The following is a 20051-nucleotide window of genomic DNA, read 5'->3' as shown; positions in this document are numbered from 1 at the left end:
CCCAGCGTGGAAGGATGGCCGTTCTCCAAGGAGAGGTCCTGAGAGTACAAGCCACATGTGGGGTCCACAGAACCTCGTGTCGTCAACAGGAACCTGTGTTGAGATAATCGTTTAGATAGCCAAGTGTCACACGTGGTATTCTTCGTGTGCTGTGAGCGGCGTGTGGTCATACGTGTGGCCCTCATGATGTTTCTGTGTTCATCTGCACCAGCACCTGTGAGTTTGCATAGGGGCACGCCCCAAGTCTCAGTGGACACGAGAAACTGGTAGGCACAGGCGGTGCCTGGACGCCCACTTGCTCCAGTGACTGTGTCTGCAGGCACAGGCCTTCCTGCATGCTCTCCAAACTTAGGTGGTCAGAGTCAGTACAGGCAGTGGGTGGGCCACAGGGACAGACCAGAAACGCGCAAGGGCTCGGGGGACAGTCCAGGGGTGCACAAGGGCTCGGGGGACAGTCCAGGGGTGCACAAGGGCTCGGGGGACAGTCCAGGGGTGCACAAGGGCTCGGGGGACAGTCCAGGGGTGCACAAGGGCTCGGGGGACAGTCCAGGGGTGCACAAGGGCTCGGGGGACAGTCCAGAAACAAGCAAGGGCTCGGGGGACAGTCCAGGGGTGCACAAAGGACTGGGGGACAGTCCAGGGGTACACAAGGGCTCGGGGGACAGTCCAGAAACAAGCAAGGGCTCGGGGGACAGTCCAGGGGTGCAGAAGGGCTCGGGGGACAGTCCAGGGGTGCACAAGGGCCTGGGGGACAGTCCAGGGGTGCAGAAGGGCTCGGGGGACAGTCCAGGGGTGCACAAAGGCTCTGGGGACAGTCCAGGGGTACACAAGGGCTCGGGGGACAGTCCAGGGGTGCACAAGGGCTCGGGGGACAGTCCAGGGGTGCACAAGGGCTCGGGGGACAGTCCAGGGGTGCACAAGGGCTCGGGGGACAGTCCAGGGGTACACAATGGCTTGGCAGGCAGCAGCCTGGGAGATGAAGACCCTCGCAGGCTCTCCCAGTTCCCCCTGTAACCACACTGCTGACTGCATTCGTCAGCCTCATCAGGCACCAAGTCACTCTCTTTAAAATTTGGAAGAAGGAGGTAAAAAGAGAAGTTTATTCTGGTGCAGAAAAAATAGAAACCTATGCATAAGTTTTCTGGTAGGCACATACTTTAGGAAGCTTTTACAGCAACCTAAATCTATCTTCCAACTCCAGTTTGCACAGACTTGCTGAGGTATCCTCATATGTAGATGTGTATAATATGTACATGCATACACACGCACACCCCTCTGACACAGATGCATGTTTTATACTTATATACATAAATAACATGTGTGTCTTCCTGAGTATACATGCACAAACTGTAGACATGTGCTGTGTATTACAATAGCCATCGGCATATATATCTCCTTGTGGATGTATCTCACATAAACAACAGATGCTTTAACGTGCTACAAAGCAGACAAGCTTTGAGACTGCTACTGTGTGTGTTCTACTCTGCTGTCCTGCCCAGCTGTGTGCATGTGGCACTTGGGGTCTGTGCTCCCAGGTGCTACTCCGCTCACACACACAAGGCCTCAGTGTGAGGTGGTCCTGCCGTCTCCCCATGACAGTATGCCCAGCTGAAAGTCCTGGCGCATGCACTCCAGGCAGCTGGGCCATTTGGGAGTACGTCCCCTGCTTCCTCGCTGCTGTCACACAGACCCCAGGAGCAGAAAGCATGAGACCCTGTCTCACACACACCTGATTAAGCTGCTTCTTGCCAGATGCCCCTGTCCCCAAGACAATAAACGAGGGTGGGGCTGCATGCTGGTCCCAGTTCCCGGAGACATCAACTGCACCCCCTGCTCTCAGCTTGGGTACTTCCTCTTCCCAGTTATGCCCTGTGTCCTTTGTTAACTCCCGTGGTGATTCCCACAAGGTCTTTAATTAAACTGGTTTTTCCTTTTCAGGTTGTCAGATTTTTATTTCAGATTTGATACCAAAGGAGAAAGTTAAGAAAAAACAAATACCTCCCACATATTTGGCCCACTTAACTAGCATATGGCACCCTCTGAGCACACTGGTCAGTTGTAGAAGTTATGACACTTGTAAGATATGTTTATTTATGACATTTTAGATTGGCCATTATTGCACATTTATAGGATACAGGCTGATAATGTGCGCATCATGTGTAATGATCAGATCCAGTCACAACCCCTCCTGTCCAAGCAGGCATTGGGCACAGCAGTTCTGCACATCCCACAGAGGAGCACCTCCTTAAGGCCCTGGCTCTGCCTGATGCCAGCTTCATGCTGGCACAGAACCTGGGAGAGCAGATGACAGCCACCCACAGGGGCACCAAGATGGAGCTCCGAGCTCACGGACCAGCTACCATGGACACCTGCCACCCACAGGGGCACCAAGATGGAACTCAGCTCGTGGACCAGCCCAGCTATTATGGACACCTGCCACCTACAGGGGCACCAAGATGAAACACCAAGCTCATGGACCAACCCAGCAACCATAGACACCTGTCACCCTCAGGGGCACCAAGCCGGAGCTCCAAGCTCATGGGCCAGCTACCATGGACACCTGTCACCCACAGGGGCACCAAGCCGGAGCTCCAAGCTCATGGGCCAGCTACCATGGACACCTGTCACCCACAGGGGCACCAAGCCGGAGCTCCAAGCTCATGGGCCAGCTACCATGGACACCTGTCACCCACAGGGGCACCAAGCCGGAGCTCCAAGGTTGCAGATCAGCCCAGCCACTACGGACACCTGGAGCATGAACCAGTGGCTACACGTCTGTCACTGTCTCTCTGCCTTTTAGAAGCAAAGATAATTTTAAAACCCCTTTCATCCAAAAGTGTCTTCCCCCTGTTTCCTCTTGTCCAGATTCTTCCACTCCTCTTCGTCTGGAGACTTTTGTAACAGACTGAGCGAGCAGCAGGCATGGTCCTTGGGGGTGCTTTCCTGCTCCCAGCCATTGTAGCCCCTCATCTGCTCCACGGTCTGCCAGTGAGCTGCAAACAAGCTGCCTCCGGGGGCCAGAAAATGGCATGCCTGGGAAGAGGCAGACAGAGCGGCTCCGACTGACAGTGTGATGGACGGGACGCAGACACGAGGGGAGGAGAATTGTATCCTCAACCTCCCTGGGTGTAGAAGAAGCGGTCGCCATGGAGACACAGTCTCAGGGACCAAGCTTCCCCTTCAGCTTCTCTCAAGAAACTGCAGTAATCGAAGTCGTCCTCATCAAACTCATTTTATCTCAAGCAACAGGTTCTCCATCCATAATCCCACCACTGCCCTGACCACCTCGCACATCAAACAGCCAGTAACCCAGATTTCCCAAATTGACATGATAATACTATGATATTTACCTGGCATGGTTACCTAAGGGGGCGGAGTTAAGAGGAGAGAGTATGGGAGGAGAGGAGTAAGTCACCAAGGGATGGGAGAAGGGCAGGACAGAGAAAAGGGAAGGGAGGCTTGGGGCCACCCCAGCCTAATGGGGCAGAAACTCTGCTGGAGCAGCTGGCTGGATTCGGGGCCAAAGGTGCTAGCCATGGTCCTTGGTCACTGGGTATGCTACGGGAATGCATGGTCCAGGCTGCAGGGTTGGCTTCCAGCTACACCAGGCACAGCACCATGGGGCAACGCTGTCCCTGGGAGACAGAGCCTGTGAATTCCCAAACAGGCTAGCACCGCCAGCCCCACACAGGCTCAGTCCTGAACCTGGTCATCAGCCAACAGCAGGCTTCTGAGCACCTCTGCACAGGCAGAGGCTGTCCCCTGAGCACTTCTGTGTTCCAGCACTGCACCTGCCCACAGGAGACAAACCCCAGACCTGTCTTCCCATATTTGACCTAGGCCAGAGAGGTTGCACGGACCACCTGACATGCCCAGCTCAGTCAGACACCACTAGTCGTGTGATGGACTCGGAAACCCTGGGAGTTCAAAACTGCTCATAACCATGTCAGGTCACTGTCTTTGAAACTTGCCTGAGATGCCAGGAAGCTGGCTCTTTTTTAGGGTCCATTTAAAGACATCTGCAAGCTGGAAAATACAAAGCCAAAGAGGCACTGCAGCCAGATTCTAATTCTGGTGGGGAGAGCGGCTTGCAGGCTCTGGCTGTACCACACAGAGGATAGAACTGGGTGGACCAACAGAACAGCAGAGTCTAGGCCAGACTCCAGTGCAGGGAGAATGCTGCTGAACTGCGTCCCAGAAGCTGGGCCACATCTTCCCTGGCAGATGTCTGCACTGTGCCTGCCTCCAGGGCCTCCCTGAGAGAGTGACGCAGGCCTGGCCCCCACTCCACCATCAGCTGGCACTGGGCAGTGACGCAGGCCTGGCCCCCACCTCCACCATCAGCTGGCACTGGGCAGTGACGCAGGCCTGGCCCCTCACCTCCTCCATCAGCTGGCACTGGGCAGTGACGCAGGCCTGGCCCCTCACCTCCACCATCAGCTGGCACTGGGCAGTGACGCAGGCCTGGACCCTCACCTCCACCATCAGCTGGCACTGGGCAGTGACGCAGGCCTGGCCCCTCACCTCCACCATCAGCTGGCACTGGGCAGTGACGCAGGCCTGGACCCTCACCTCCACCATCAGCTGGCACTGGGCAGTGATGCAGGCCTGGACCCTCACCTCCTCCACCGTCAGCTGGCACTGGGCAGTGACGCAGGCCTGGACCCTCACCTCCACCATCAGCTGGCACTGGGCAGTGACGCAGGCCTGGCCCCCACCTCCACCATCAGCTGGCACTGGGCAGTGACGCAGGCCTGGCCCCTCACCTCCACCATCAGCTGGCACTGGGCAGTGACACAGGCCTGGCCCCCACCTCCTCCACCATCAGCTGGCACTGGGCAGTGACGCAGGCCTGGCCCCTCGCCTCCACCATCAGCTGGCACTGGGCAGTGACACAGGCCTGGCCCCCACCTCCTCCACCATCAGCTGGCACTGGGCAGTGATGCAGGCCTGGCCCCTCACCTCTACCATCAGCTGGCACTGGGCAGTGACACAGGCCTGGCCCCCACCTCCACTATCAGCTGGCACTGGGCAATGATGCAGGCCTGGCCCCCACCATCAGCTGGCACTGGGCAGTGACACAGGCCTGGCCCCCACCTCCACCATCAGCTGGCACTGGGCAGTGACACAGGCCTGGACCCTCACCTCCTCCACCATCAGCTGGCATTGGGCAGTGACGCAGGCCTGGCCCCTCACCTCCACCATCAGCTGGCACTGGGTAGTGATGCAGGCCTGGCCCCCACCTCCACCATCAGCTGGCACTGGGCAGTGATGCAGGCCTGGACCCTCACCTCCACCATCAGCTGGCACTGGGCAGTGACGCAGGCCTGGCCCCTCACCTCCTCCACCATCAGCTGGCACTGGGCAGTGACACAGGCCTGGCCCCTCACCTCCACTATCAGCTGGCACTGGGCAGTGATGCAGGCCTGGCCCCCACCTCCACCATCAGCTGGCACTGGGCAGTGACACAGGCCTGGCCCTTCACCTCCTCCACCATCAGCTGGCACTGGGCAGTGACACAGGCCTGGCCCCTCACCTCCACCATCAGCTGGCACTGGGCAGTGATGCAGGCCTGGCCCCCACCTCCACCATCAGCTGGCACTGGGCAGTGACACAGGCCTGGCCCCCACCTCCACCATCAGCTGGCACTGGGCAGTGACACAGGCCTGGCCCCCACCTCCACCATCAGCTGGCACTGGGCAGTCACACAGGCCTGGCCCCTCACCTCCTCCACCATCAGCTGGCACTGGGCAGTGATGCAGGCCTGGCCCCTCACCTCCTCCACAGGCAGGGAGCAGTCTCGAAGCAGCGCCTTCACCACCTGCCAAAGGCATTTTGTACTGAAGGTCACCGTTCTGGAAGGTAGCAACCCTTCAAAGCAGTAATGCCTGTGGTCCTCACTCCTGCTGGGTAAGCGGGCACTAACACTGACACGATGGGCCGTTTGCCTCTTGTGTTGCAAAAGCCGCTGGCTACCTGTCATGGAGAACAACACTCCACAGAAAAACAGGTGCAGCCAAGGAAGAAAACCGCAGGCAAGTGGACCGTGGGCGTCATAAACAAGAACGATGAACGGTCAGCAGGGCGCACGTGGAAGAGGCCATTTCATCTGATGGTTCTCCACATGCTCAATCTACACTCAGGACAGAACCATGACACCACCACTCTGCACCAAGCACAAGCCTGGGCCCGGCGGGAGCCTTCAGTTCCCCTGGTGGAGGTGGCCTTCCAGCAATGTGAAAGTCCCCTTCGGATAGCAGCACCACTCTTGAGTAACACATCAGATGGTGACCAGCACTGGCGAGGAAAAGCGACTTGATGGGGTGACACCGAGAACGAGAGCTGTTCCTGAGGAAGGCAGAGACGACCCACACAAGGGGAAGCTGCTCCTGAGGAAGGCAGAGACGACCCACACAAGGGGAAGCTGCTCCTGAGGAAGGCAGAGACGACCCACACAACGAGAAGCTGTTCCTGAGGAAGGCAGAGATGACCAACACAACGAGAAGCTGCTCCTGAGGAAGGCAGAGATGACCAACACAAGAGGAAGCTGCTCCTGAGGAAGGCAGAGATGACCAACACAAGAGGAAGCTGCTCCTGAGGAAGGCAGAGATGACCCACACAAGAGGAAGCTGTTCCTGAGGAAGGCAGAGACGACCCACACAGGGGAAGCTGTTCCTGAGGAAGGCAGAGATGACCCACACAAGGGGAAGCTGCTCCTGAGGAAGGCAGAGACGACCCACACAACGAGAAGCTGTTCCTGAGGAAGGCAGAGACGACCCACACAAGGGGAAGCTGTTCCTGAGGAAGGCAGAGATGACCAACACAACGAGAAGCTGCTCCTGAGGAAGGCAGAGATGACCCACACAAGAGGAAGCTGCTCCTGAGGAAGGCAGAGACGACCAACACAAGAGGAAGCTGCTCCTGAGGAAGGCAGAGACGACCAACACAAGAGGAAGCTGTTCCTGAGGAAGGCAGAGACGACCCACACAACGAGAAGCTGCTCCTGAGGAAGGCAGAGACGACCCACACAAGGGGAAGCTGTTCCTGAGGAAGGCAGAGACGACCCACACAAGGGGAAGCTGTTCCTGAGGAAGGCAGAGACGACCCACACAAGGGGAAGCTGTTCCTGAGGAAGGCAGAGACGACACCCAGGAACCACTGTGGTTCGGATAGCTTGAACAAACAGTTGCAGATAACGCAAAGAGCTCAGAAATGTGCTTGGAGCTCTTATTTGCTTTCTCCCGCTGAACTGCTCCAACTCCTTTGGTCAAATGGAAGTCTCATCACTTGTCATCGCAGAACAACTTACGGCTCACCTCTGCCTGGCTTGCCCTGAACACATTCCTTGGTTCCTAGCCTTTGCATCTAGAACCCGTGTTCCCAGACTGCCAGGAGACTGCAGCAGCAAACACCACATGTTAGATTTACTTTCAACTCTCCAGCATCGCAGCAACACACGGAGTTGACCCTGAGGCCTGGGCCAACCTGAGCACACACAGCCTGACGTACAGAACACAGTGGAAGTGGCTGACATCCTTGGATGTACAAGACTAGATCCTAGGGAGCCCTAAAGCTTGACCTGATTCTCTGAAATAATCATGTTTGGAAGCCGTCCATGGTGTGAGACGACTCCAAGCCCACTGACCTGTGAGACGAGCGATGCTGGCCATGAGATCAGCTTGAGGGGGACAAGGAGCACCCAGGCCAGGCACAGGACCGGGTAAGCCATCTGCCAAGTGGTTCTTCCACCAACAACACACCGGCTGATCCACCTGCATCGCAGATGAACCGTGCTGCTAAGCCCTGCCTGGATTCAGACACTAGATGGTCCCTTGGGAGCAGGTGGCCGCTGCCTCCCTAAGTTCTCCCTGAAACAAAAGGGGGCACTTTCTTGTGTTTCAGCAATGTAGAAACTCCCGAAGGGATGTGCTCATCACAACTCCTGCCCTACTGAGCACAACAGACAAGCCAGCCTGAGAAGCTGCTCGGTGAATCAATAAAACAATTTTATTTCCTTCTGAAAAAGGGACAATAAGAAATGTATTTTAAAACTGTTAACATGTTAAATTGTTTGCAATTAGTTTTAGTCTTAAGAATACAAAATACCATTTGTCACAGATTATTTTAAGTGGCTGCTGCAATTTTCATGAAATATAATTCAATTCTTTAAAAGTAGTTTATTTCATGGAATCATTTTGTATTTTCTAATTCTTTCACATAGGTACAACTTCTGACTAATGAATAGCAGCATTCCTATCCTGAGGTTGGGACTGAGGTATCCTGTTTAGCACAACTGAGGGTTGATAACACACCTGTTACACTGCCAGTGGATCATCAGGAGCCAACAGCACAGAAGGTCCTGGGGCCTAGAAAGGGAGTTAGCTGACTTACAGGACGATTGCTTAGTCATGATCCCAAGCACCAGGCCCACAATGGTGCCAAGACATGGGACGTCTTCGGACTGAGGAGGAGGGAGGGAGAGAAGAGCCAAAACCAGACACATGATAGGATAATGTGAACATGGGGAGTGTGGTAAGTCAGAAAGACAGCATGTTCTCTGCCACATGCTTGAAGGCCGCCTGCAGACACGGGCTGGCTCACCAGGCCCAGTGTGCAGGACACGGACATCCTCTAGATAATGACAGTGGCACAGTGACCACAACAGCTGACACTCCAATCCTCAATGCACAGGCCACCAGTCCACTTGACTGGGACACATGCCCTTCCAAAGCAGGAGGACGTGGTCACTGCTGCTGCTTTAATAGACCAGAAGCACTGAGGACCCAGGCAGCCAGTTTCTGGGGCCTGAACATGTGACTGCTGCACCACACTGCCCTCTGCGCCGCAATAAAATGGGGGCTTCAGACACTCATGGGTATGGAATTAAAAGATAACTTTGGTGCAAAATGCGATAAACCCGTGCAGATCTTAAAAAAGTCCACAGATAGGGGCTAGCACTGTAGCATGGCAGGTAAACCCACCACCTGCAATGCCAGCATCCCACAGTCCCTGTTAACAATGGGAGGGGCAGCAGAATGTTTGGGCCCCTGCACTCATATGGGAAGCCTGGCTAAAGCTCCGGCCCCTGCCTGGGCCCACTGCGTCTGGGGCACTGAGCCCTGGGAACCTCGGGCCGTTCTGTGGGAGGCCAGGCCACCTGGGAGGCTCTAGGACTCGTGGAGGGGAAGGTCAGGCAACTGGCTGTGCTGTTGAGGCTCCAGACAGGGGTGAGACCACCGTGCACGGAGCAGGGCAGCCGCCGGCTCAGGGCCACCACAGCCCCTGCTCTGTCAGCAGCAGCACTGAGTTCTTCCCACGCCTCGCTCTGCCCACGTACTTGGGGTGTTCTCGGAGTTTCTGCAACAGCTCCCCATATTCAAGTGCTCCCGGTTATTTCCCCAGTGCAGATTCCAGGGTAAGGATTTCATGGAAACTGCAGATCTCTGAGCCATACTGGGTGTCCTTGGATCTTCATGGGCTCAGCACCCAAGACCCAACATCCTGGACATCCTGGCAGAAGGCCAACCCTCTCTCTTAGGGTCCAGCCCCAGAGGGATCAGGGGATGACCCCAGCTACATTCCACTGAGCAACCCACTGGGTGGGTGACCCACTGGTGGTCAGCCAAGGCCAGCAATGCACAGTAGGGCTGAGCTGAGAGAAAACACGCAGCCACTTGGAACCCAGACACTGTCCTGTCACCGCATGAGGCCTGGAGGCGGAGGGGCCGTAGCTGTGGTTAGCTGCACAGAGCTAGGCCTGTGACAGAGCTGGGCCTGTGACAGAGCTGGGCATCTGACAGAGCTGGGCCTGTGACAGAGCTGGGCCTGTGACAGAGCTGGGCATCTGACAGAGCTGGGCCTCGGGGACAGAGCTGGGCCTGTGACAGAGCTGGGCCTCGGGGGCATCTGACAGAGCTGGGCATCTGACAGAGCTGGGCCTGTGACAGAGCTGGGCATCTGACAGAGCTGGGCCTCGGGGACAGAGCTGGGCCTGTGACAGAGCTGGGCCTGTAACAGAGCTGGGCCTGTGACAGAGCTGGGCCTCGGGGGCATCTGACGTTCTCCCCCATGACCTCCTCCTTCCGCAGCCTGGGCCTGCAGCACCCAGGGACTGCTCACGCTTCAGAACAAGGGTGGCAGAGAAGTGGACGCAAGGCCTCGTGCCACCTCACACTGGAGCAGGTGACCTTGGCCCTCCTGTGGGAAGCTCTGAGCATGTCCCTCCTCTCCCTTGCTGGGCCTGGCCAATGTCAGGGTGACCCACCACTCCTCTCATCAGCCCTTATGTTTGGGGTCATTTTAGAATGACCTTAAGCTACGTGGGCACTCTGATGAAACCTGGTGTGTTTCTTGACTGGTGGCAACGAGCCTCTCTCAGATGCTGAGCTGCAGCCTGCGCTCGGGGTCACCTGCTTCCTCTGCACCTGCAGCACTCAGACCAGCCGCTCGCAGGGCTCGGGAGCCTGGCACAGCCAGAGAGGTGCCCAGAGCTCCTGGCCCCACGCCCTGTGCTCTATGTCACTGTGTGGTCCCTAAGAGGCAGACTGCCCTGTGTGCTCTGTGCGCCTGGAAACGCCACTCCCCATGACTCTCACTGCTGTGTGAGGGAGAGACCCCTGCCCTTGGCAGAGCTAGACCAGCTGAAGCAAGGCTGGCAGATTTGGGCAGTGGTGGAAACTGCGGATTCACCCTCAAAAGTGCAGACCTCATTTAAAATACAATTGCCACATGCATGTCCACAAGGCTCCAGGCACCTGCTAAAGACCTGGGTCAGTGTGTCCAACTCAGAGACATCCCAACTCAGAGACACAGACTGAGAAGCCAGTGTTGTGGCGCGAGGACAAAGCCACCACTTGCTGCACAGGCACCTCATGGGGCCGCGGCTTCCCATCGCCACTGCTCTGCTTCTGGCCCAGGTCCTCGCTAACGGCTTGGGAAGCAACAGAGGACGGTCAGCTGCTGGGAGCCCCATCTCCTCGTGGGTCCTGTGTGGCGCTCCAGGCTCCTGGCTTCCACCTGGCCCAGCCCTAGAGAGAGTGACCAAGCAGATGGAACATTTCTCTGCCCTTCTCTAGCTCTGCTTTCTGAGAAGGGGAGTTTGATGCAGAGGCCTCGCTCTGTCTTGCGGCTCTGGGACCAGTGAGGGCCCGGCCAGCACACGTGGCAGAACCACAACCCCTGCCCAGCACGCTCAGCACCCAAGAGTAGAGGAAGGGCAGGGTGTTGCGGAACTCACTTTCAGGGGACTTTGGAGCTTCTGCGCCTGCATCTCACATTCCTAGAGATGAATTTTCTAGCATATGTGCCCTGGGTTCTATGTTAGTGGGTTTTCACGATTGTAAATTACAAGCTATTACAAGCTACAGGGCCTCTGGTCAATTGCTTGACCTCTGTATATTTCAATTTCCTCTTCTGAAATACTATCTACATACTAGAATTAACCTGAGGATTAGAATGTGTTTAACAATTCGGCAGTGAGAGCAGTGCTCGGCACAGATGTCAGGCCGTGCCAGCTGCCAACGTCACTGCGCTCTCCAACCTCAGGCAGACATCACAGCTGCCGCCCTGAGCGCAGCCCGGGGTGGCACACGGAGAAGCTAAACACGCCCATGCTGGGGGCAGAACCTGAAGGGATCCTTGCAGCCTGGGGGCAGTCTTTGCATGTACCCAGAGCGCCAACTCCCTTCCTCCATGCCCAGCCTTCCAGAATCTTCCATATCTCCCAACCTCAGAGGCCAACAGTGCAGGGTGGTGAAGGTACGACATCGAGACGGAGCCTGGACGCCCACAGCTGGGAGCCAGGATGGGTCAAAGCAGACGGCAAAGAAGTGCAGGTCCCAAACCAGCCAGGGTCCACTGTGCCTAAGACAAGAGCAACGCAGAGCAGGCGGAGGCCACACTAAACTCCTCTGAGGACAACAGCCATGGTGGAAGGTGACAGTGACCTCACTCAGCTGCACTCGCACCTCATCTGCCAAGAGCTCCCAGGTACCCACCGCATTGAAGACCTGGCGGAAGACATGGTAGACATGAGATGCTCAGCAGGATCCAGGGCACTGGGCACCCACCACCCCAGAGGCCTGGCAGAGGGCACTGGGCACCCACCACCCCAGAGGCCTGGCAGAGGGCACTGGGCACCCACCACCCCAGAGACCTGGCCAGGATGCGGCTCCACGCTCAGCAGTACCTCGCCTGTTCCTCCCTCGGCCGACCTAGGAACGGCAACCCTATAAGGAAAGCCCCACTCTCCTGACCCCCATCCCAAGCTCCAGCGCTGCCCCTCCCAGCTCTCTGAGCTTTTAGACATCCCTGCTAATGCTGTGCAGCAACTGGCTCCAGCCTGGACCCAGCACCACAAGCAGAAACCCCAAGTCTGGCCCACAGCAGAGAACCCGAGGCTGGCCCCATGGCGGAGGAGACAGCCCAAGCCAGTTCTACCCCCAGACCTGCCGACCAGGGCGAGAGGGCCAGCTCCCCTGTCCGTGGGGAGGAACCTGCACAGAGGCCTGGTGGAGGAAGGACACAGAAGAGACGGTCCTCATGTGGCAGGTGCTTCTGATGTTCTCCTGCAGGAAAGCCCTGCTGACGCTGAAAGGGACCGTCGGATGCGGAGGGATGAAGGCACGGCTTCTCTGCCTCAGAGGACGCAGGGCGCGGAGGACGGAGCAGCTGGACAGCACACGCACAGGACGCAAAGGGCCCCACACAGGTGTTCCTGTTCTCAAAGGACAAGATGCTACAAGTGTGCGCGCACACACACACACACACACTTACACATGCTCACAATGGCACGTGTGTGCTCACACATGCACTTACCTGCTCACAAAGGCACATACATGCACACACTTGTGCACACGCACACATATACTCACAAAGGCACACATGTGTGCACACACATATACACAGTGATCTTTTTGCAAGAACTTCCTTTGCTATCATCTGTGCCACAAAACTGGTCCTCAGAACAGAATCTGACCTCTGAGGCGTGGGCCGTGCCACTCACGAGGCCACGGGCACCCAAGTGTCCACGGACGGCCAGTCCGTCAGCTGAGTGCCATTGTGGCAGCTCATCGGGCCCTTCCCCACCCCGGCCATCCCTCAGCAGTGAGGGATTCCCTGCTGCCCGCCCGCGTGCCGTGTTAGCACTGTGAGCACAGCAGCCTGCAAGCTTTGAGGAAGGCGCTTGGGGACAGGTGGCTGAAGGCGCCAGTTATTTATAGCAGATGGTCAGAGCAGACTGCGCCCGTGCTAAATATTTGGAGTCGATGCTAAATTAGTGTCAAACTGACTTCATTTAGAAAGATAGACGGTTGAATTATTTTCTAATTATGGGAATGCGCACGAAAGGCCAACAGCAGTGCCGGGTTCAAGTGCATCCCCGGCTGTTTCTGCAAACAGACTCATTCATAAGGAGAACCTGAAGCAAGCTGCAGGTGCACCACCAAGGCAAGCTCTTGACGAGGCCAAGGGCACAGCACCTTGCCGTGTTACACACACATTCACAAAACCCTCACTGCACCACCCTCCCTCCTGGAAGACTGGTCTAATTCGAGGTATGGACTTTGCTACACACCCAACGTCTTCCACCTGACTGGCCAAATCTAGACGTTTCCCACAATTTTGAATTTGATGAAATTTTGCTCTCAGACATTTGCATAGCCAGCAAAACAAATTTCTCTTGTTTTGGGTACCAACACCCAAAGACAAAGCTGCCTCGTCAGCCAGTGGACTTGCCAAGCATGCAACAGTCAGGACCAACGATTGGTGGGAGACTCAGCACGGTGCAGCTTCCATGCAGGGCCGGGAGCTGGTGGCCTCTCCAGGCAATGCTGGGCTCCAACCCTGGACAAGGAAAACCCAAGCCACAACACAGAGACCACGAGGAAGCAAAACTTCCCTTACTCGGAACTTTCCATTTCCGTCAGCCAAACACTGCACAGGTGGCCGTGTCCACAGAGGACAGAGTGTGAAACTAGTGAGCCTGGGGGACTATGCCTGAGGGTCTCAGACCAGCCAAAACCAGCTCTGATGCCCAAAGAGGGACCACGGGAGCATGGCTGAAGCCTGCATCCGCAGACATGTCTACGTCCCTGAGATGCCATGACTGGTCCAGCCCGACTCCAGCCCACCCTTCACTCAGGAAAGCAAGCCCCGGGGTGGAGTCTAACAGGACTCAACCAAGTTCAGTCAGTAGGCCACTGGCTCTTCAGCTACCGCGGGGAAGTAGCTGCTCCCATGGCCAGAGTCAGGGCTCACCACTTGGTAGGAGAACTGCACAGCACTGTCCCGACACGTGCAGCCACACGATGACACGGACACCGGACTGCGTGCACCACTGAAACCACCTGTGCCGGCTGACAGAGCCACCGTCAGCAGGGCCACCAAGCCACACACGCTGAAGGCACGTGGCACTCACCTCCGTGGCTCGTCCCCGTGCACCCTTATGTAAGACACTCAACAAATGCTACTGTACACTCCTCACACATCAGGCTCACTTATTTCTGAACATGAGGTTCTAATTCCAGGGAGAAGCAAAATGGTAACTTCGAAGTTGGTCTCACACTATACTTAGATCTTACACGTTCGGAATAGAATCCGAGTTGGCAAAACCAAGTCCTCTATCCTCCGTAACAACTGTGGTCTCAACTGTGAGGTGTCAACGGTCCAACTCAGAAACGGCTGCTGTGGCTGAGCTCGCATCCCCAGCTCCTGGGACGGCCCTCCTGGAGGCATGAGGCGCCACCTCGGCCCTCCCTGAGTCTGAAGAGCTGATCAAGAGGAGATTTCCCCAGCAAATGGGCAACCAGTGAAGATGCAACTGCTCTCTGCACTTTAGCAAAACACAGAAGCAGACTCGGTAGCCATCTGCAGACAAGCCCTGCTGTGGGGATGGACATCTGTCCTGCGTGGCGGCATCGGCCACGGCCACACGGCCCCCCAGACGTGCGCGAGCTCACTCACCTCAGTGTGAAGACACCCTGGGTGGTGTTCCTGGAGACGGACACGGGGAACGTGAGCACATCACCCTGCCTGACGCTCCTGGGCATGTAATGAATGGCCACGTTGCTGTCCAGGCGCAGCTCCCGCAGGGCGGGCCGGCTGGGCGTCTGGTAGAGAAAGACGCTCCCGATCCTGTGTGGGGGCGGCCCGGACTCATCCACCTCGCCTTGGCCTGACCGCAGCCCACTGCTTTTCCGCAGCTCGTGCCCGGTGCAGCCACCTAACCCATCCGCGGGTTCCACGGTGTAGTACAGCTCCACAGGACAGCCTTCTGCAGGGTCCACGGGCCGCCTCCTGCCTGCCACCACGGTGGGGGGCCCAAACCAGTCTGCTGGCAGCTCCAACCGCGCCACGCACAGCCCCAGCGGCCCCGACAGCCGGCAGCCGCCCCGCACCTCGCGGGTCTCTCGGAAGGCCCAGAGCCGCAGGCAGGGCAGCTGCTCCCCCGCGCGGGGCTCGCCCCAGGCCCGGCCCGCCACGTGGAACAGGACCTGCAGCCGGGGCTGACTTGGGAACACGCGATCATGCAGGACGTATGCGTTCAGCTTCCAGTTCAGGGAGAAGGTGTCTGTGAGCCCAAAGGGGCTGGAGGGCAGCAGCAGGTCCTGGGGCACCACGCGCTCCACAGAGAAGGGCCCGTAGCTGGCAGCGAGCACCGGCAGCCTCTGGGACTTGTAGATGAAGAAGGACTCCACGCGGGACTGCAGGCTGGAGTTGCGCATGACGTCCTGGTTGGCCTCCTTCAGGAAGAAGGAGATGTTGGCGCTGTCCACACGGTAGGTCACGGGCAGGTAGGTGGGCAGCAGTGAGAACCTCTGGATGCTCTCCAGGAGGCCCCGGCTCTGGGTCACTGTCGGGAGGGAATCGGAGCTCAGGTTAGTGGCCACAGCCCAGCCTTAGTGTGAGCAGCAGGAGTACACATGGTGTTGGTGCGTGAGCCAGCTGCCTGGCCCGACCAGGCCCTGGCCCCTTGGGGCCCACCAAACATGCACTCCTTTCACAAACCCAGATGGCACACCTGTAACAAGAAGCCCTGTCCCTTGTGAAGTCTGCATGGTTCAACCTCCTTGAAGCTGAGGATGCGTTTTCTCTGTACACGCAAGACTTCCTCCAAGGGACAAGGTGGCTGTGACTCCCCCCCCGGGTGACCTACACCCTGCCCTTTGGCCCAGCCATCTCCCGCCATCCCTGCACCCACATCCACTGCCTCACCCTGCGTTCTGTTTCCCACCACATCCTGCCATTGTCCCCACACCCCTAATCACAGAAGCTGGGCTCCACTCCAGCGCCCACACAACCCAGTAGGCTCCAGACCAGCCAGGGGTGCAGGCCTGGGACTGGCTACTCTCTAGTTTTCTACTACCAAGACCAGAGACTCAATAACTGGAACTGACAAACGCATGACCAGGTCAACACACAGATGGGGTATCTGCAGAATGAAGAGCGGCTCTGCTTCTGCAAGCCATTTCCTTGGCTCCCCTCTCCCCACCGTCCCTGAGGTCAGTGTCCTCTGTCCACCAAAGGCCGCATGGTCTCTGTCGGCCCGGAGGGTCCTCAGAGAGCAAGGCTGGGTATGCTGTATCCGGGGGAGTAAGCACCTGTCTCGTTATCACCCTGACACCAACTTGTCAATCATTCCAGAGTGACCAGTGCCACAGAGCCAGATGATGGGCAGTTAAATGTGAGCACTGCGCCAAGGCCCCAGACGTCCCTGCTGAACTCAAGCCCACACTGCTCGAGAACACAGACTTAACTGTGCAGCAAATGGAGATCCTCGGCTCACAGCCCGGTGCCGGCTTCACTAGGGGAACTGCAAGGGCATTCCAAGGTCGCCCACACCATGAGCTGCAGCCCAGAGGTTTCGTAGCCCTGCTTCACAGGCCGTCCCTCTTTCTGCTTGGTATTTGGCTCAGATGTCTACTGCTCTAGAATGCCCCACACCGTGTAGGCACAGAGCTCAGGGCCTACCTAACCTCTGATGGAGCTCAGGGCCAGTCCTGGCTGCTCTGCTTCCGATGCAGCCTCTCTGCCGCTGCTGGGGCACATCCTGGGAGACAGCAGGAATGGACAGAGGCCACCCACATGGGCATCAGGAGAGCAGACACAGAAACGCAAGACCACGCTCTCTCTGTCTCTCTCTCTCTCTCTCTCTCTCTCTCTCTCTCTCTCTATATATATATATATATATATATATATATATATATGCTTGTCACACAAAATTCACTGAAATCAAAATGCTCACGCTGAGCAGAAGCCAAGGCTACTTCCTTTGCTCGTGAGGAAACTGGAATCAACGCCAGCCACATTCCACGCGACAGACAATGAAGGCGACGTCACCCCTTGGCCCCACCGAGCACCGCTGTGACCCCAGGACCCCACATCACTCCACACGTGGAGGAGCTGAGTGTCACAGAAACCATGCACCTCCAGTTCACAGCCACCTTGGAAAACCATATTTGCTCTGCTGCCTTGGAAGCAAGCTCTCATTTGAAAAGACATAACGACTCATTGGCCTTGGGGAGGTTTTCAATTATTGTTAACGTTTTCTAAAATACTTTTTTCTCAGTAATATTTTAATAGGAAAAAGACAGCAGTGGAAACACAGGACTCTGACCCCTGTGTGACCCAAAAACACAACTGAAAGAACACAAAAGCAGATTAAAATGGATTCTGCATCCTGCCGATAGCAGGACATGCAGTGAAAGGACCCGGCCTCAGAGAGCTGGGGTGCAGGAAGGGGCGCCCGACAGCGCAGGCCCAGTGAGCAGACACATACCACGAGCAGCCTCCCAGCACAGCGGTAGACACAGGAGAGGTTTCCCTGAAGCTCCAATGCAACCCGGCCCCACTCGCCACCTGCAGAACCCAGCATCCCTCAGTATGAGTCACAGAAAACAAACCAGAGGTAGCCGGGCGGTGCACCCAGGTACCTGCAAGCAAAACCATGGAAGACACATGCCCCTCGCCCAAGTCACCTGGTCAGCTCTCACACCCCAGAATCCACACCCCATATAGACAGAAAGCATCTTAAAACCCACGTCCAGGCCTGCTGCTGTGGTAGATCCTGTGAAGCCACTGCCTGTGGTGCCAGCATCCCGCATGAGCACCAGTTCAAGTCCTGGCTGCTCCACTTCCAATCCAACTCCCTGCTAATGCACCTGGGAGAGCAACAGAGGGTGGTGCAGTGCTCAGGCCTCTGTGCCCACAGGGCAGACCTTGGAACCTCTTGGCTCCTGGCTCAGGTCCGACCCAACCCTGACGCTGCAGCCATTTGTGGCGTGAGCCAAGAGACAGAAGACATGTCTCTCTCCTTCTCTCCTTCCTCTCTGCCCCCTTCCTCCTCTCCCTTCCTCTCTAACTCTCTTTCAAGTGAATAGACAAAAGTCATGTCTATCCTGAACATGTGCACCTATGCTAGCTCCCTAGCAATGGCATGCAGCAGCGGTTCATGTCACAAGAAGTGACATAAAGCAGGTGGGGCAGCATGTAGGTTAGAGGCAAGTACATCCCTTATGCCGGAGACCTGACTGTGCAGGGACTGCAGTATCCTCCGGGTCCTGGCCCTTGTGGCTCCAGAGAAACAACTGCATTCCTGCAGCTGGGAGTGAACAATCACTGCAATTGGCTGAGCTTGGCATGGGCATGGGAGCTGGCATGGGCATGGGAGCTGGCATGGGCATGGGAGCTGGCATGGGCATGGGAGCTGGCATGGGCAAGGCCGCCTGCTAAACACACCCCCATGCAGCACAGGCAGCGACATAGGCAGGAGGCAGTGTGGCCACACTGTTCCTGATCATGCCCACATCCATCTGAGAAACGTGTCCCCTGCTGGCAATGCCACTACACTCACAGAAGACAGCACAGCCATGACTCTGGCAAGAGAGGATGCAGAGAGGTAATGGGCAAGCAGAGGAGCCACCTGCTTGGACAGCACACCAGGAAGGGATCCTAGGCACCTGGGCACCAGGCAGGGCTAATGGGCACATAGTCACCTGGGCTCCTGGACACCCGGCAGGGATCCTGCGCACCTGGGCACCATGCAGGGCTAATGGGCACATAGTCACCTGGGCTCCTGGACACATGCAGAGCTCCTGAACTTTTGGGCACCAGGCAGGGCTAATGGGCACCTAGTCACCTGGGCTCCTGGACACATGCAGAGCTCCTGAACTTTTGGGCACCAGGCAGGGCTCCTGGGTACCTGGGCTCCAGGGCACTGGGTAAGTCTCCTGGGCAGGGTTAATGTGCACCTGGGGTCCTAGGCACTGGGCAGGGCTAATGGGCACCTGGTGACTGGCCAAGAATAGCAGCTGCTTGAACATTCAGAGACAGAGATGGCCCTAATAGAGCCCCCGCAGCATTAACCATAGGAAATTTAAAGTACACCCACAAGTGACCAAACCCACTGTTAAAATGCAGAAATGCGGACCTGCTGTGTGCAGGGGAGATTGTGGGAGCTTCCCCAAAACAGGAAAGAGAGCTTGATGTCTTGGTACATGGGTTAGGCCAAGGCCACAGGGCCAGTGTCCCCCATGACAGCGCTGAGTCCTGGCTGCTCCACTTCCAATCCACCTCCCTGTTCACATGTCAGGAGTGCAGCAGGAGACAGCTCAAGTGCCTGGACCCCTGCACCCACATGGGAGACCTGGATGGAGCTGATGGTTGCTGCCAGCAGCCTGGCCCAGACCTGCCTATTGCAGCCAACTGGGAAGTGAACCAGCAATGGGGTGTTTCTGTCTCCCTCTTTCTTTCAAGAACACAAATGTGTTTCTAAAGGCTCATCAGGAGTTACTCCATGTGAGCAGCACAAGACATCAAACATGCAAAAACAGCGTCTGTCAGTCCTGATAGTGTGCTGCGTACCAGAGAGAGCCATGACAAGACACGGGCGCAGACGGCTTCGTCGTCGTCCACGCTTAAACACCTCCTGCCGCTTGCCACTGCCCTGCAAAAAGGCTGTCCACACACAGAGAGACAGCAAGGAGCCATGACTGTGCCAGAAAAGAACTGCAGGTGACCACCTGCGGATCCTTCAGGAGACAGAACCAGCCAGA

The 20051-nt window shown here is 56.9% G+C and overlaps 1 protein-coding gene across 1 annotated transcript in view; it reads right to left on the bottom strand.

The window, feature by feature from the left end:
* TMEM132D (transmembrane protein 132D) overlaps positions 1-20051 on the bottom strand; it is a 289311-nt gene that overhangs the window by 190303 nt on the left and 78957 nt on the right. Inside the window, exon 2 of the mRNA XM_058656634.1 lies at positions 14962-15850. Coding sequence (XP_058512617.1) covers positions 14962-15850 — 889 coding nt within the window. The remainder of the gene's footprint in view (positions 1-14961; positions 15851-20051) is intronic.

Source organism: Ochotona princeps, chromosome 29 (genome assembly GCF_030435755.1).
Source record: "Ochotona princeps isolate mOchPri1 chromosome 29, mOchPri1.hap1, whole genome shotgun sequence".
NCBI classification, from domain to species: Eukaryota; Metazoa; Chordata; class Mammalia; order Lagomorpha; family Ochotonidae; genus Ochotona; species Ochotona princeps.
Note: the sequence above shows the minus strand (reverse complement) of the source record. Positions and strands in the feature narration are given on the sequence as shown.